The sequence below is a fragment of the Acomys minous genome (genome assembly GCF_964271855.1).
Source record: "Acomys minous genome assembly, chromosome: 3".
In the NCBI taxonomy this organism is placed as follows: domain Eukaryota; kingdom Metazoa; phylum Chordata; class Mammalia; order Rodentia; family Muridae; genus Acomys; species Acomys minous.
In genome coordinates, this window is record NC_140485.1 from 114,142,273 (window position 1) to 114,159,553 (window position 17,281).

At 43.8% G+C, this 17,281-nt stretch overlaps 1 protein-coding gene and 1 pseudogene across 6 annotated transcripts in view; one reads left to right on the forward strand and one right to left on the reverse strand.

Moving 5' to 3' along the window:
- Positions 1 to 11,332, forward strand: part of L3MBTL3 (L3MBTL histone methyl-lysine binding protein 3) — a 106,002-nt gene extending 94,670 nt beyond the window's left edge. For all 5 annotated transcript variants that reach the window (XM_084775420.1, XM_084775421.1, XM_084775422.1 and 2 more), the window contains 4 exons: positions 555 to 634; positions 5,604 to 6,004; positions 6,271 to 6,333; positions 9,517 to 11,332. In XM_084775420.1, coding sequence (XP_084631546.1) covers positions 555 to 634; positions 5,604 to 6,004; positions 6,271 to 6,333; positions 9,517 to 9,660 — 688 coding nt within the window. In that variant the 3' untranslated portion in view covers positions 9,661 to 11,332. The remainder of the gene's footprint in view (positions 1 to 554; positions 635 to 5,603; positions 6,005 to 6,270; positions 6,334 to 9,516) is intronic.
- A 2,566-nt stretch (positions 11,333 to 13,898) lies between these two features.
- LOC311593300 (sterile alpha motif domain-containing protein 3-like) lies at positions 13,899 to 15,645 on the reverse strand (annotated as a pseudogene). The gene is made up of 3 exons: positions 15,490 to 15,645; positions 14,530 to 14,612; positions 13,899 to 14,321 (listed from the first exon to the last, which is right to left on the reverse strand). The product of its transcript is annotated as a sterile alpha motif domain-containing protein 3-like (transcript).
- Positions 15,646 to 17,281: the final 1,636 nt, after the last annotated feature.

The window sequence follows — 17,281 nt, forward strand, 5'->3', positions numbered from 1 at the left end:
CTTATTTTAAAAGGACCAGTTTTCATCCTTGACCTTAGGGTCAGAGTTCCACATTAAAGTTGTAATAAATTGTTTCCATTTTAGAGTACTCGAGACCTGTTTATTTCAGAATTAATTCACTCCTGCTCAAAAAGAAGTGTGAATTCACTTCGGGGGAAATTATCCCTTGTCAAGCCAGGAGAAGCTTTACAGCATTAGGATGCCTGCAGTGGGCCAGGCTCAGCTTCAACCCCAAGTCTCAGGGCTGAGGAATGCGGGGTGACTTTAATTACATGACTGTGGTTGGAATACTGAATAGCTGCCTCTCCCAGCGTCGTTCATCTTCATGGCGCTGTCACCACTAAAAATCTTCCCAGACAGCAGCCAGCAAGCATCATGTGGAAAGTGGGCATCCGTGTGTGTTGCCGGTGCGAGCCACTTTGTGATAGAACTTAACTCTTAAATATGTCATGGTGCCGCCCGTCAGTCTTTAAGAAAAACACTTGCTAAGATGCAGCCCTGAAACGTTTCACAGCTCTCCTGTTGTAAAATACTGACACAGCTGTTTTCCTCAGGGACCAGCATGCTGATGACGCCAAAGAAGATTCTGAAGAGAAAAGAGAAAATGAAGTGAGGACATCAGCTGAAGCCAAAGGTAGCCATAGCATTTACCCGCCGTTGCTGGTTATTACCATAAACATTTAAGAGCCAAAGACTACACTGTAGCCCAGAGATATGGTTCCCTGGCAGAGCAGTGCCTAGAATACACAAGGCAATGGGCTTGACTCTCCACACCACAAAATAAGTTAAGAGTAAATGGAAACAACTGGAAAACAAAAATCACATGCATTTTACTGAAGATAAACTTGGTTTGCTTTTCCCTTCGTGGAAAACAAGAGAAGTGTGCTGCCCAGGATCCAGATAGTGAGGAACTTGCAATGACACAGATTCATGTGGAGTCTGGAGTCGTAGTGTCTCTCATGCATTGGTACGGCATCGGATGTAAGGTTTGCAAAGGCGTTCTCTTTGATTCTTGCCACACATTTTGTTTAGTCTTGCTGGCTTCACTTGCTTCAAATGTGTTTTGAAATCTAAACAGAATATCCCCTTGATGTGACAGTACGAAATGAAAAGAAAATCCCTTGGAGACGTTTTTGTTGGGCTCAGTTGTTTTTCTTCCACCTTCGTTTAAAAGATGATGGTTTAAGCAGTGAGGGCGCATGACTCTTACTCATCATATAGATTGAACCTATAACTCACTTATAGCTGAGTTACTGTTTATTTTTCTTATGAAGATGCCAGTCTGGGCATCGCAGTGTTGGTTGTTCTTGTAGACTTTCTCATGTATGCTTTCTTGTTTAGACAATTTTAGGCTGAAGGACGGAAACTAATGACTGTTTGCCTGCAATGATTGCCTGACTGATAGAGAACAGTAATCACATTGCAATCTGTGCCCAGGGTGATGCTCAGCATGGTTTATGGCGCTTGCTCTAGCACTGCATACAGATCCTATAGTTGACCAGGCATAGACTCTGCTCCTGCATGGCTCTGACCATGGCACTGGGGCCTCCGGGGGCTTCTGATTCTTGCTTATCCAGAAGAACAGTGTGGTATATGTCCATAAACTTGCAAGGAAGATTAATAAGAGCAATAACATTTTTCTTTGCTTAGAAAATGCCACGATAAGCCCTTCAGGAGTATTTGATTTTCTACAGTGTTACTTACAATTTATAAACAAAAGAAATACTTAGCTTGTGGAGGTTGTGTTATCTTAGCTGTTTGGACGTCTTATACAACAAATTCCTTTTCTCTGTAAGCCATTGGTCCATCAGAAGCCAAGGGCCGGGCTGACATCGGGCCTCAGCTCCCATGTGCTACCTGCACTGTCTCACTTCCCCTTGTGGAAGCCCAGTGTGCTCCTAAGATGCCTGTGTGGAAATGCATTAGTAGACGGGGAGCTCTAGGTGGTGATGCTGCCACAGTGCAGTCATCTCTTGTGTCACTGAAGGCTTAGTCAGATCTGTAATAAAACTTCCTAGGCTTTCCATTTATTGAGGACGTGACAGTTTGGTGAATGCTTTCAGCTAACTTGGTGATCCATTGTTTTTATCTGCTGAACCAATTTTGATGACTGCCCCATCCTACCCCGAACATTATCTATTTAATGGAGAATTTCAGACCTGCTCACATTTGATATTCTAGTACCATTACATTTTATCTAGTTTACTTCTAAGTTTATTTTTATGTTTTCTTCATTTGAAATATATGAGGGTTTTTTGGGGGGGTTAATTAATTTATTCTTATTTCATGTGCATTGGTGTTTTGTCTGTATGAGGGTATTGGAACTCCTGGAACTAGATACAGACAATTGTGAGCTGCCTTGTGGGTGCTGGGAATTGGAAGAACAACCAGTGTTCTCAGCCACTGACCCATCTCTCTAACCCCAGAATCATGAATTTTGTGTAGTAATTCCTTAAAGAAAGACTATTAGAATCCATGTGTAATTATTTATTTTTCTAAGTCAACTATTGTTTTTCTTTTTCCTTCTTTGTTTTTAGTTATTTGTCTGAAAACCCACACTTGAATATGTTTGTGTTTCTTAGTTTTGTTTTAGTTTTTTGAGACAGGATTTCTCTGTGTAGACTTGGCTGTCCTAGACTCACTTTGTAGAACGGCTGGCCTCGAACTCACAGCAATCCGCCTGCCTCTGCCTCCCGAGTGCTAGGATTAAAGGCGTGCGCCACCACGCCCAGCCTGTTTCTTGTTTTTTTAACTGGGGGAGAGAGCTTCACAATGGAAGTTACTTTTAGAACTTCCTCTGTTATGTTCTTAGGCAAGGCTGGCTCTATTGCAGTGTTGGCCTTCCCATTGACTTTGGAATGACAGGGCCTTGTGGTGTTGAAAACATTTTGATTAAGACTATTCTACAAATTAACGTTTAAGAAAGTTTTTGTTGACTTTCAATTAGCATGTAGTTTGGTAGTTTCTGTATTTCATTTGTGTTCCGTGTTCTCTGCTTACCACACAGTAGTTGTGTGACTCCCTTTTCCTAGTCCCAGGGACCTGCAGTCTCCTCGTCAGATCTGGAGACATTGGGATGACTCAGATCCTAGTTGCCGGGTGTCTTTCTCCCTCTCAGTCCTTAATGTAGACACAGCCTGTTGTCTCAGACTCAGCTCTTCGAGGAGACCCTGAGAGTGTTGAGAGGGAAGCTCATGAGAGAAGCAGATTTGGGTGGAAGGAGGAGGCAGGTCTGATAGGGAGCACAGAAGGGGATGCCCTGGGTGGTTTAAGTTAATCCAAGTTCATCCGCGGGCATTGATGGCTCCTCAGCTCCGGATTGCAAAGGGATGTTAGATATTTCTCTCCTCTCTGTACAAAACACTTAACAAAGTACATTAGGAAAAGAAGGATTTATTCTTGTTCCTAGGGTCATAGCATGGGACTCATGGTGACTCTGGTCTTTGCTATGACTGCAGGAGCTTATAGCAGGAAGTGCTAGATTGAGACAGACTTGGAAGCGGAGGGAAACTTCCGAAACCAGGCTGGGCTGTAACCACAAGATGTGTCTGTATGCCCTATGTTTGCCAGCTAGACCCCGTGTTCCAGAATAACACCACACACTGGGACCAAGGGCTCAGCACATGAGCCTGTGGGAGACATCCCACATCCAAACCCTGACTGTACATCTGTGGACAGAGCAGCTCCCTTTGTGTTGTGTGCTTCCTTCCTATAGAGGGAGTCCCCTCTTTACTCAACAGGTAGGAGAGATCTCACTTTCATCCTGAAGGGGAATTAAGTGCCTATATATATCTAGCCAGAACTTTATACGCTCAGTTCTTCCTTTAAGAAAAAAAATCAAACAGAAAAAAATCAAATCAAATCAGATCAGGATTACTCCCTATGTGTGAGATTAGGGCAGCTGAATTTAGTCCAAAATTTTGGTTCTTGAAAATTGAACCTAACTCTTAAATTCAATATTTTTCCCATGATTTTTGCATGTAAATTAATAAGTACTCCTGGCTTTTTGTTTGGTTTTAGGGGTTTGTTTCGTTTGGTTTTTGTTTTGTTGTCTAACATTCAGATCTTTTTTTAGGTTGAAAAGGATTCCTTTTGTTATAGTTTTCATTACCCCTCCGCTCCATTTGTCCGTGTGTCTCTTCCCTGACTAGCAGTCTGTCTTGTGTTAAGAGCTGAGCCTTGGCACTGGCCCAATTTAACAGCTAGTTTGTTGTCAGCATTGCACTGGGCCAGCTGGGTAAGTGGGCGACTCTTACAATGTCCTACATGGGCCATGGTTTTTGTTGCTAGCCTGTTTCTTACCTGGCAGAGTCCCTGTTTCTCCTTGGAGCCTATGGAGATCATTCAACTCTACACTCCGTAGGTTACTTCTCTGCAGTGTTCCTGCCCTGTCTGTTCCTTATGATGGAGTATCCGTACCCAGTGCATCCTAGCTTTCTGTCTCTGGGGGTGAGAGAGGCAGCCTGGGGTCAGCACTCACCAGGAACCTGCACAGCAGCAGCCCCACTCCTTCCAGTACCAGTGGCATTTAGGCTGCCCAGGCCCACAGTGATTATTTTGTTTGGAGACTTAGGACAAACTGATTGTTTAAAAAAAAAGTCAGGGGCTTGGTGGTCATTTCTTCTTGGATCGTGGAGGGGAGGGGGACTGTCTTTCCTGTCAATTCAGAACAGTTTGTGTAATTTTAACCTCTTTCTGCGCTGTTTTAAATTGGCCATTGGAAAACTGACTATAATTTGTTCCTTTTTTTCTTATCTCCTTTATCTGATAATCATGGGAAAGTCCACACAATAGGAATTCTGTAAACTGACCTTTCCACTGACATCCTTATGTCCTGGGGAAGGTACAGTTCTCTTTCCTCTCCTGCAAGCATCCTCTCTCTCATGTGGTGCTCGGGTGCAGAAACACCTAGGTCGGTTCCATAATTGGTTACTGTAACTAGTGCTGCAGTGGACACTGATGTACAAGCATGTCTGGCGTGTTCCCGTGCTGTCCTTCGGGTAGTACCCAACAATGGAGGAGCTGGGTTATAGTTCGTTAAGAAACCTTCCTACTGTGTCTGTCAGGTTGGACTGACCCCCACCACAGGTGGGGTGTTTTTTTGATGTTGTTGTTGTTATTTGTATAATCTAGATGCTATCATTCTGTGGGTTACCTGTTCACTTGGTTAATACTTGTTCACTATTGTAATAGTTTCTTATCTCCTTAAAAATATGTTGATGCCTATGTAATGGCAATATGGAAAGTATAACTTGTATTAAACCAATGCTGGGACAAGTCAGGAGAAGCCACCACCTGGGAACAGAGTGGCCACAGCTGTAGATTCGCAGCTGTTGCCATTTATACCATCCTAAGTAGAGGAGGACAGGCAGAATTTCCGACGAACAGAGAGAGCTCTGCTCTGAGGCACATTTATCTAGAGCACTGGGGCACCAACTGAGCAACACATAATAGATGTCAGTAGTGTGTGCAAACTGGAGGCACACATGAGTAAACTATCATTACTCAATGAGTGTGACGCTGTCCACCTCCCTATGGCATTATCCAGTGGAATGCATACCGACACAGATATTCTTTTTTTTTTTTTCTTTTCCATTGATCAGTTGTTCGGGAAGAACCTACCCCTGTGGTACAGCAGGCTCAGCAGATCCAGCAAGTGCAGCAGGCTCCGCCTCCTCAGCTGCCTCAGCAGGGACAGCAGGCTCAGCCAACTCCCCAGGTTCAACAGACTCAACAGGCCCAGCCGCCCCAGCACCCACAGCACCCTCAGCACCCCCAGCACCCCCAGCAGGCCCCGCAGGCCCAGCAGCCTCTGCCGGTTCAAGTGGCTCAGCCGACTCAGCCAACTCCGCAGGCCCAGCAGGCACAGCGGCGGTCAGCTGTTTTTCTCTCCTTTAAGCCCCCAATTCCTTGCCTGCCCTTGCGCTGGGAACAGCAAAGCAAGCTCCTTCCAACCGTTGCTGGAATCCCTGCTAGCAGAGTTTCCAAATGGAGCACAGATGAGGTATGTTTGCTTTCATTACTTTATTCTGTTAACATATTTTGTCTACAGGACCGTCTGCAAGGATATTGGCATCATCAGCTATAACTGCATTCACTGTGGGTAGTGTGTAGTCTTTCAGGGCTTTTTACCCCCACCCCCTACAAAAAAAATATCTATTTTGAGGGGACTGCATAAGCTATATGGTTCATATATTTTTTAACTTGCTGTATTTGGATCCCAACTTTTTTTTTTTTCTTAACTTGGAATTTTGATATTATTTTTGACAGGTGTCAGAATTCATTCAGAGTTTGCCTGGGTGTGAAGAGCACGGCAAGGTGTTTAAGGATGAAGTAAGTGTGTTCTACTATATTGCAATATGTTTCTTAATGGGATCAAAGCACAGAGATGCGTCACTGGGGAAATGTGCTAAATTAACAGTCAGGAAGAGATGAGTTCTATCAAAGTAGACATTTGGTGTGTAGCTGCATTACAAGCAGCATTAACCACTTGAATTAAAAGCGTGTGCGAAGAATTTCACCATCACACACAGTAGCACCAGACTCATTATAGGACTCCCCACAAAACTTAATAGTTCACAGCACCGAAATGAATCAGTGTTTAGAACAGTGAGTTCTTTTTCTCATTATTTTAATTCCAGATATCAGCCTAACAGGGTCAACACTAACTCCACGTGGTGCTCAGGGGGAAAGGCTGCTGTTGTAGTCTCAGTTAATCTGTATAAGGACAGGAATTTACCACTGTCTACTTTGAGATTACCTTTTTAAAAGTATCCATTTATTTCAAATTAGTGTACAAAATAACAGGGTTTCTAATGGCATCTCCTATACGCTATTTGTGGCCAGTGCCTCCCCACACGGGGTTTCCCCATGTCCTCGCTCACCTCCCTCCTGTCCCAGTCTGTCCTCAGCTTTTCTCCTTCAGCTTTCACGTCACATGGATTCTATCCCATTTCCCAATCTGCTGCCTTAATAACTCTTCAGATTAGAAGCCAGGATTGTGTATGAGAGAACATGCCATATTCAGCTTTCTGAGACGGGTGACTTCACTTACTATGCTAATTTCCAGGCCCAACCTTTTTTTTTTTTTTTCCTGAAAAATTTTATAGTCTTATCTTTCTCTGTGGCTGAATAAGGTTCCATTGTGTATATGGCCAACGTTTTTATTTTCCATTAAGCTGTGGATGGACACATAGACAGATGGCATTCCCTTGCTATTGTCAATAGAGCAGGAATAAATATGGACTTGCAAAGTCCTTTTCTATACCCAGGAGTGTCCTAGCTGGCCTCTATGGATATTATATTTTCATTTCTCTGAGAAGCTTCCACAGTGACGTTCAACATGGCAGCGCCAGTTTTCCCTCTTGCCGGCAGTGGGCAAGGCTTCCTCTTTCCCCACACCACGTCCAGGTTTTGCTTCCTCGATAAAGAACCTGTGTGGAAGGCAGAGGGCAGCACGACGCAGGCAGGCCTACTTCTCATGAGGGTCCCAGGAAAGATGCTCATGTTGCTAAGCTTCTCCAGCGAGCCACTTCAACGACTCTTTTTTTTTCCCCCCTATATTTAGTGGAAATGAAGAAGATGTCTTTAAAAAAGAAAAGCTACTTACTTACAAGCCTGTACGCCATTAGTTCAGGAATTGAGGGTCGTGGTACCTTGCTGGGATTACCATGTCACAGCACAGCACAGTGGCTGAAAGGCTAGAAAGCAGCCTTCTTATGCCTATCCTAGCATCTCCTGCAGTTTTTACACAGTTCTCTTTCTGTTTGCCTGTAGCTTAGCTGACCAGTGTGACCTTACCCTAGCCAGTCACTACTGGCAGCTGCAATGACCCTATTCGAGATAAGCTCCAACTCTGAACAGCCAGGGTTTAGGAGTTCAACAAAAGGGCCTGGAAAGACGGCTTAGTGGCTAACAGCTTGGCTCCCAGCACCCACGTGGAGGCACACAACTGTTTATAACTCCAGTTCAGGGGATCAGACGCCCTCTACTATCCTCCACAGGCACTGCACATGTGTGCTTAGGTGTCCATTCAGGCAAAACACTGACACATATAAAATAAAAATAGTTTTTTTTTAAATAACTTGCAGCCAGGCATGGTGGTCCACACCTTTAATCCCAGCATTACAGAGGCAGAGGCAGAGGCAGGTCGATCTCTTTGAGTTCAAGGCCAGCCTAGACTACATAATGAGTTCCAAGAGAGCAGGAACTGTGTAGAGAAACCCTGTCTCACAAAACAACAACAACAACAAGAATGAGAAGAATTTGCAGGAGGCACAGTTTCGTCTCCATCAATCATTCATTGTGGTCAGAGCCTTCTAATTACTCTGAGGCAGAAAGCGAAGTGTGTTTCACTTCTTTGTTCAAACTGGGGAAATTGAAGGAGAAATTAATTAATGTGTCTTTAGACCATGCAAGTCCCTAAAGGCTAAAAGTCATAAAAAAAAAAAAAAAAGTCCATTTGTCATCTCACTAAACCAAATTTCATTTTCATCATGTTGAGGCTTTAAGCTTCAAAATGCCCGATCCGGTTACTAACCCTTCCATCTTAGAAGGGGCCCAGAACAGAGACAATTTACGCAATTACCCCAATAACAGAAGACTATAAGCTGTCTTATAGTCTGTGATGTTTAATATTGGCCTCAAATTCCTCCCAACCACACTGTTTGTTTCTTTTCTGTATATAGAGGCTAATCATGGCCTTGCCAAGAAATAAACACTATCTTTCTCACTTTTTTCCTTTATAGTAGAAGGCTGAATTTGTTAGGTGTTCATATATAACTGGTTCTTTGCCCAGATTATTTTATCTCCAACGCATTATTATCTTCTGTAACTAAAAATCCCTAAATATTCTTCTTGACTCAGTACCTAGTCCAGGGGAACCTAAGAAGGTTTGGGGATGGAGAAAATGCTCACCAGGTATATAGTGCCTACAGCATAGCCATACAGACCTGTGGACCCCACCCAGCACATAGAAATCCAGGTGTGGCAGCGCATGTCTGCAACACCAGCACTGAGGAGTCTCTGGTGGAGCTCTGGGATTCCCTGGCAAGTCAGCTGGGCTGCAGTGGCAAGCTTCAGGCTCAGTAGAAACCCTGTCTCACAGAATAAGGTGGAGAGCTATAAAGGTAGACGTTCAAAATTAAACTCTGGCCTCTTACAAAGACAATGGATGTGCACTCACACATACACGCGCGCGCGCGCACACACACACACACACACACACACACACACACACACACACACACGCAATTGACTGATAAGGATTTTGTTTCCTGTGGACTGAGGTCTTAGACAATGGAGTTTAACTCTGTTGGGCATGTGGTTTTAGAAAAGAAAGACCCATAGGTTGGGAGCATTGTGTTCATGAGCTTCTGTGAGTGCCTTGTTAGGATTGCTCTGTAGAAGTCCGCTGAACACAGCATTTAGCTGTGAATATTCCCACAACACTGCCTCTGGTTAATCCACATTCCTCTTTTTTTTTGTCCCCTACCCCCCTTCCCCTCTTTATTCCAGCAAATTGATGGAGAAGCATTTTTACTCATGACCCAGACAGACATTGTTAAAATTATGAGCATTAAGCTGGGCCCAGCTCTCAAAATTTTCAACTCTATTCTGATGTTCAAAGCTGCGGAGAAGAATTCCCACAACGAACTGTGAAGACGGTGAATTCTGACACCGCCAGCCTCTGCTTCGTAGCTCATTATGTTTTTTTCAAAGCACAAGGACGCCTCTAGCTCATGAGTGAGACGTCTCCGGAACTCACAAGAGCAACACTACGGGATCCCACCTGTTCCTCCAGACTGCGCCCGCAGCCCTAGGAAACGCTCAAGCTTCTTGCTGGCTGCTGTCCAGCAACAGTCATCTTCTGGTTCTGCCCCGCTGAGCTAAACTTACCTTTGTAAATCTTTTGGGGGGGGGGGGTGGCGGCGAAAGGGAGGCTTCATTATTTATGGACGGGGTGGGGCGAAATAAGAACTTTGGGCATTTTGTAAACATTGTTGGATTCTCTTTCGTGTACACTTTCTTTTTTTTTCCAGTACTTTCAGAAACCTTTTTATACAACTGAATTTCAACCGAAACCAAATCCGTTGAAACCTGGCTGAGTTTAGCCTGGGACTAGTGTCAGTCATGGTCATCGCCCTGTGCCAATATTTGGAATTGCAGCATTAGCCAAGTGTAACTTTATGAGTCATAATATTGCCTAACTGTGTGTCATCCTTTGTTGGGACTGAAGAATTGTAAATACTACCTTTCTTTGAATCCATGTTTTTACTTTTGCACGCATCATGAATTGTTAAACCAATCACTTCTCACCAGCATCTTTACTGTTATTACCAAAAAAAAAATGTATATAAAAGAATGGAATCGAAAAATGAAATATATAAACTTACTTAGATTTGAATGAGGCAGTGTATCTGAGCGGAATCGGCTTTGTACATCGTGGTGCCCATGTGTTCCCAGCAGTCGACGTCGGAGGATTTTGTGGTTATACCCAGGGCAAGTTGGTGAGGAACTTGATGTTTGAGGTTATTGTGTGCATCTCTGTAAGTGACATGGAAGTACCAGTGCTTTACAGAAAAGGACTCACTCTGTTGCTGGAAACGCTAATTCTTCAAGAGTCCCATCCGTCCCACAGGTCCTCCAGACCCGGAGCATTTCCTCAGAACGAGCTGAGAGGCACTGCGTGGCTCTCTCTGCACGGACCTGCTGTGACAGACTCACTCCAGCAGACACAAAATTCTCCGTGCTCACGGGTCAGGACAGTGGTTCCCCAGCCATGTTTCGGGAACCTCCAATGTAGAAAGATTCCTTTTCCTATGGAATATTTTGCCTTGATTTCTAAGCATCTGGATGCACTTTAATGAAAGCCCTTGGTTATTTATAAACTCATAGCTGGCAGTGTTTCTTTTGTAAGCATGCACTTCTAAGGGGAAGGTAAATTATTTTGTCAGTCTTTTGATGTGCTTTCTAATTCCAGGATTAGACGTTTATTCAAGGACTGCTTTAAAAATAGAAAGTTCGGTAGCATGCTGTTGGAACTCTGGGGCAAGTCCCACCTCTTTCCATGAACTCTTTAATGTTTTTCTGATGTAGGACTTCCTTTGATGTGCCATAGTATGAGCTTATTATCAGCCCTTTGCATTTGTCATGATTCAAGGTAAAACAGGGTCCGTGACATCTGCAGCGTCCAATTCATTTCTTTGCATGAGTCTGCTAAATAAGCTTTTTATTGTTACTTTTTTCCCTTTTTTTTTGTTGTGTTCAGTATTTGTACATTTTAACTTGCACTTGTTACATGTGATATGAATGAAATAAAATGTTAATTACAGATTCTTTTTACATATCTATGATTTTTAAGGAGGTTATTAAATGGGAGATGTAGGGGGGGAAAACAAGAATAATATCACATCTGACAAAAGTTAAGAATTGGTTGTATTTTAGTACTAGAACACAATACACCTATGTGCATTTGCAAGACCCTGGATTTGATCTGTTCCACTACAAAACATCAACAACAAAGAGATAATAACAAAGTAACAGACACCTTAGGACTGGGGAGATGCCTCCTTCCCTCATGAGCCTATCACAGTAGCTGGAGGCCTTGAGTTTACAACCCCAGCCCCCATGTAAAACGTACACATCTGTAACTCCTGTGCGGGGGGGGGGGGGGGGGGGGGGAGGGGCAAAGAAAATGGATCCCCATAGCTCATAGGCCAGGAAGCCTATCTGAATGTCTGAGCTCTAGGTGTGGTGAGAAGCCATGCCTCAAAGAAAATAAGGCAGTGAGGCTGGACAAATGGCTCAGAGGTTAAAAGTACTTGCTGCTCAACTTTCAGCACCTACGTGGCAGCTCACAGCCATTCTGTAACTCCAGAATGTTCCAGGGCATCCAATCTGTCCTCCACAGGCATTAGGCACATAACATGATGCACAGGCATACATGCAGGCAAATATTTGCAAATATTCATACTTTTTTTTTTAAAGAGGAAGTGGGGTCAGAAGAGTATTAATACAGAAAGACATGGTGATACAGGAATAGGCCACTGTCTCACACATAAACAAGTACACAAACCACAAAGAAAAGGTGTGTGTGATAGGGGCACAGTCCAACAATCTAATGATTGTAAGTTTGAATTTTTAAAAAAAGATTTATTTATTACTGTGTATATAGTGCTCCGCCTGCACATACACCTGCAGGCCAGAAGAGAGCATCAGATCACATTATAGATGGCTGTGACCCACCATGTGGTTGCTGGGGATTGAACTCAGGACTTTTGAGAAAAGTAGTCAGTGCCCTTAACCTCTGAGCCATCTCTCTAGCCCAAGTTTGAATATTTTTGTCAGTGTACTTAGACAGTAGGGTAAGTTTTAAAAGAAAGTCAAGAATCACATATTTAGCTAGAGTAGTTTTCATCAGCATTGAGAATGTTTTTCTTTCTAATTTAAAGTGAATGCTGTAATGAAAGAGATTTTTAGACCTTACTAAATATTCCACTCCTAAGCAGTAGGCCACTCTCTTGGAGGAAAGGGGACGCACTGGACATTCTTGGGTGACACAGGATTCACTGTCCATCAAGCAGGTGATCTTTTTCACTGGCCCATCACTGAGACGTGACCTAGTTTGATGTAAGGATTTCCTGGAGTAATAGAAGCAGGCTTAGGACGAGACAACATGGAAGGATGCGTGTGTGGGATACGTACGGACTGTCTGGGGCATTCTGAAAGACTTAAAACACCAGGTCAGCTGTCTGCAGGCCCCTGCAAACCATCTTCCGCATTCAGCGAACTCACATCCCAAAGATACCAATGTGTATGAGTCAAGCAAAGTGCAATGTTTCCCAAGTGGTGGTACCAAACCAGGCTCAGAGGGACATGCCTGAGATAGGCATGGCTCCGCCCACGCCAACACTTGTCCTTTTCAAGTTTAGATCTCAGCTGGCTCACAGCCCCACCCTGTGCCCTGGCACCCTGCATAGCTTCCCACAGAGGTGGTAGACTATAGGGAAAGTAAGGAACTGATAAATCCAGGTTTAAGGCAGACTGCGAAGTTTTTAAAGGTAAGCGGGTTTGTAAGGAAATTACTGTGTTTTAGTACAAAGAAAAAAAATTAAAATTGTAGGCATTTTCTAAGAGCTCATTTGATGAAATAGCTCAGAAAATCCTTATCCAATTGTGTTGCACGTTGAAATCTCTACAATATCCAGAATGGCAGCGCCCCCACCCCACCCCCACCACCACGCTTTCAGAATCAGAAAATAACAAGGTGTTTTGATAATATAAAGGACACCTTAAGCTATTATTCTACAGTTTTTCCTCATGGACTTCTTCAGAAAACAGAGTGTCCCGTTGGACCCCAGAAGTACTGTCTCACCATGGTTAGGAATGAACCAACATATTTCCAGTGTGACCACTGAATCTGTAGGGGAAGGAACCATGGGAGAAGAAAAACATGCGTGCTGACCCTGTGCCACCAAGATGGCCTACCAAAGAGGCGACCTCAACATTGCAGCGGTCCTTGCACTCAGTATTGATGGAAGGAAACCAAAACGCGTCAGACCAGGCTGGCCATCTGGGGCAAGGCAAGTAAGGAGTATACACCTCTTTTTAAATATTCAACTTCGTGATGTTTCCAATCAATGTTCTAACCAAAGAGACTAAAGAGGCAGGCCAGCTCACGGGCTTTCAGCCCATTACTTTCTAGCCATCACACTGAGTTAAATTTGGGGTCAGGCCCTAACGGAGAAGATTTTTTTAACTCATAATGTCTTTTATGTCAGGTAAAACCGACACTCTTGAAAGTGTAACCTTGGCCGTCGAACTCCTATGAACTCAGATCAAATTCAGAGCCTTTAAGTAGTATTTTATTACTACACTTCACAAAGATCTTAGGTATGTAAGTTAAAGAGGCAGACATCAAAAATCCATTGACACTTGAGACTGTGATTTTTCTAACCCCTACCTCCTAAGGCAACTCTAAATCAGTCTGCAGTTGTTTGCGAAGCATCCGCGGCCCTGGAGGGCTAGTTCGGAAGCTCTTAAGTGATTGGAGCTTGAGATCTGATTTCCTTTTCTTTCAAAGAGGGAAACGGGGGACTCTGTACATTAAAGCTCAACGTCTCTAGGAAGTTGAGGGTTTGGGACTATCTTCTCGGACACTCAATCCCAAATACACGAAAAGCAGCCACCAGAGTAGCCAGGGCCGTGATGCAGTCATCCAGCTTCGTAAGCTTCTCTTGGTCCAGATACAAAGAAAACACAAAGGCGCCACCAATGTGGAAAGAGTTTTTAACTTCCAGCACCGGTGTGGACACGTGCACCTAAAAGAGAGGAATGACGTCACTGCCCGCTGACGTGTAAAGCAGCTGAAGGATAAAGCCTGCCTGAGCATGGAAAGATATTACAGCAAGTGATCTAGTTACAGTGTAGCGCAATCGTAACTACAACAAAACTGCTTAAATGGACCACTCACATTATAAATGAATTATATGAAGGTATAAAATGAATGGCCCTAAACATACTGTATACCTGCTCACTCACAATGACAAAAAGGCTGGGATCATCCCCAAAAACATCTGGGAGGAGTAAACATGTGGCAGTCATCTTCATATCTGTCAAAGCAAGCGTGTCCAAGTTAAAAAAAAAAAAAAAGAGAGGGGGTGGCTTTGAAACTTTGTAAGAAAAGCTACTAATGAAGTGTTGGGTTTGCTTCTAATTAAATGATCATTACCTTCCACTGTGAAGAGCAAGTCTTCTTAGATGAGCATTTCACAGGCATTTTTTGCATGTGTATGTGTGGTCTATGTACATATGTGTATGCATGTTTACATGTGTGGGCACATGTGTGTGAGGGTGTGTGCACGCAAGTCTGTGTGGAGAACCAGAGTTGATATCAAGTGTTTTCCTTTATTGCCTCCGTTTTATTTATGGAAGCGGGCTCTCCTGCCGCGCTCAGCACTTGCACACTCAGCTAGTCCAGTTAAGCAACTCGCCTCTCAAGGGCTGGGCTTACAGATGCCCACCATATCTGCCCAGCTTGTGCCTAGGTTCTGGGGTCCAGAGCTCATATTTGCACAGCCAACACTTTACTCAGATCATCTCCCTACCCCCTCACAACCATTTTTTAACCAAGATTTCCTAATGAACACTTCAAGACTTCAGGTTATCTTCTAGGCCGTGGCCAGCAGAGGCAAGAGTTCTGTGCTGTGGCCCTTTGCCAGGATGGTTCTACTGTGTTTGGCCTTGTGGTGTGTACTCTAAAATTAAATGGTATTAGTGCCCATAATATAACTTTATAATAATGACTCTACTTTTTTTTTTTTTTTTTTTGCCTAGGCTTTTTCTCTCCCTCATTTGAAAAAGTATTTCCTGTCTCATCGAATTTCACTTATTGTAATGAAGTGCTTTTGTTTGCAGTTGCAGAGATGGCTGAGACCTCACCCCACCCCCACCCTTCCCCCCCCACCACCATCACTGGGGCTTACTGACACTTCAGCACACCTTTGTCTGTATAGCATTCTATCTTCTCTCACAGTGCAGTGCTAGATTGTCCACCTCTGAAAAGGCAGTCGTATAGGATTCTAGAATATGCCTTGTTCTCTTATAGATATCTGTCTTTGTAAGAATTTGGACTTCTCTGAACATCTGGTGGAAGAAAGAAAAACATACACCAGGTCACAAGAGAAGATTGTTGGCTTTCATGGTGTAAGGGAGCGGACAGTTTGTTGGTATCATGATGAACTTTCACGGGTGACTTAGGATAGATGCCTGAGTTTTTTAGCAGCCTCGTGAGTGGACGCAGGAAAGGGAGGAAAAGAATGGAAGTCAAAAGTGAACAGCAAGGCGAATAATGGACCGAGGACTAACACTCTGGAGCTGGGTGGTGGTGTCGCACACCTTTAACCCCAGCACTCAGGAGGCAGAGGCAAATGGATCTCCAAGTTTGAGGCCAGCCTCTTTTAGAGTGAGCTCCAGGACAGCCAGGGCTACACAGAGAAATCCTGTCTTGGAAAACAAACTAAAAGAAACCTTAGGGAAACTTATTTTTACGGGATTGGGTGGTTTCCAAATCTAGAGTTAAAAATAAGGTAAATTACAAATTGGAACCTTAGATGTAAATTCTGCTAATTGAGGATCACAAGATGTGTACACACATGTGTACTGGCTGTTTGGGTTACACAGGCAGAATTCTAGATGTATTTCTTCCTATAAACCACACTGTCTTTATAGTTCATTTTTCTCAACTTGACACAATACTAGACATAGCAGGAAAGAGAGAATCTCAGCTGAAAAGGGACTCCGATGTGATTGGCCCATAGAGATATCTGTGGGCATCTTCTTAATTGCTAGTTGATGTAGGAGGGCCCTGGCAGCACCTGCCCAGACGATGTAAGAAAGAAAAACCAGGGGAGCAAGCTAGTAAGCGGTGTTCCTCTGCGGTTTCTGTTTCAGTTCCTGCCTCTGGGTTCCTGCCTCCAGGTTCCTGCCTCTGGTTTCCTGCTTTGGCTTCTCCTGATGATGGACTGTGTAGCCTGTAAGCCAAATACACTTTTTCCAATTTGGCTTTTGCTCATGTTATCATTGCAACAGGAAACAAGCTAGGGTGGTTATGTTTCAGCAGCGTGTAGCAAAAGGCAAAACAGGAAACACTACCGGGTTTTATGAAACAACTCTTGAAAAACACCCAATCTCAGGACCCTAAGGGAGCGATTTAGAGGCTGTAAGATTAAACAATCTGCCTGCAGAAGAGCTGACCTCCAAGTTAAAGCAACCCTGACAGAAGCCTCTTGACTCAAACCCACCCTTCCCTACCTTTCCTAACATTTTATAAATTTCATCTCTCAAAGACTTCCACCCCTACTGCCCCTCCCCTTCCTTGGTGACAGAACGAGGTCATCAGACCACCATTCATCTACACCAACATGAATTAATTTTGTCATCGGTGTCCCTAAAATTGTAGCATTAGTGTTTTCCGTGGAGCTTCGTGGCTCCTTAGATATGTGGGTACATCATAAATTGACCAAGGATTGGATCTGGAAGTTAAGGCATTCGAAGCTGGAACGCACATTCTTGGCAAGGCACAGTGGGTCTGGTCAGGCAGCTTACAGTGGAGCGATGAGCCTTGGGAGAGGCTCCCAATGCACAGGCAAGAGGCCAGATGTGAAGAGGGCCAACTGGCCACTTGCCTGGGCCCAGGCTCTGAGGTTTTTTGTTTTTTTGTTTTTGTTGTTGTTGTTTTTTTATATAACTTCAAGGTGATATAAAGTTTAAATACAGTTTA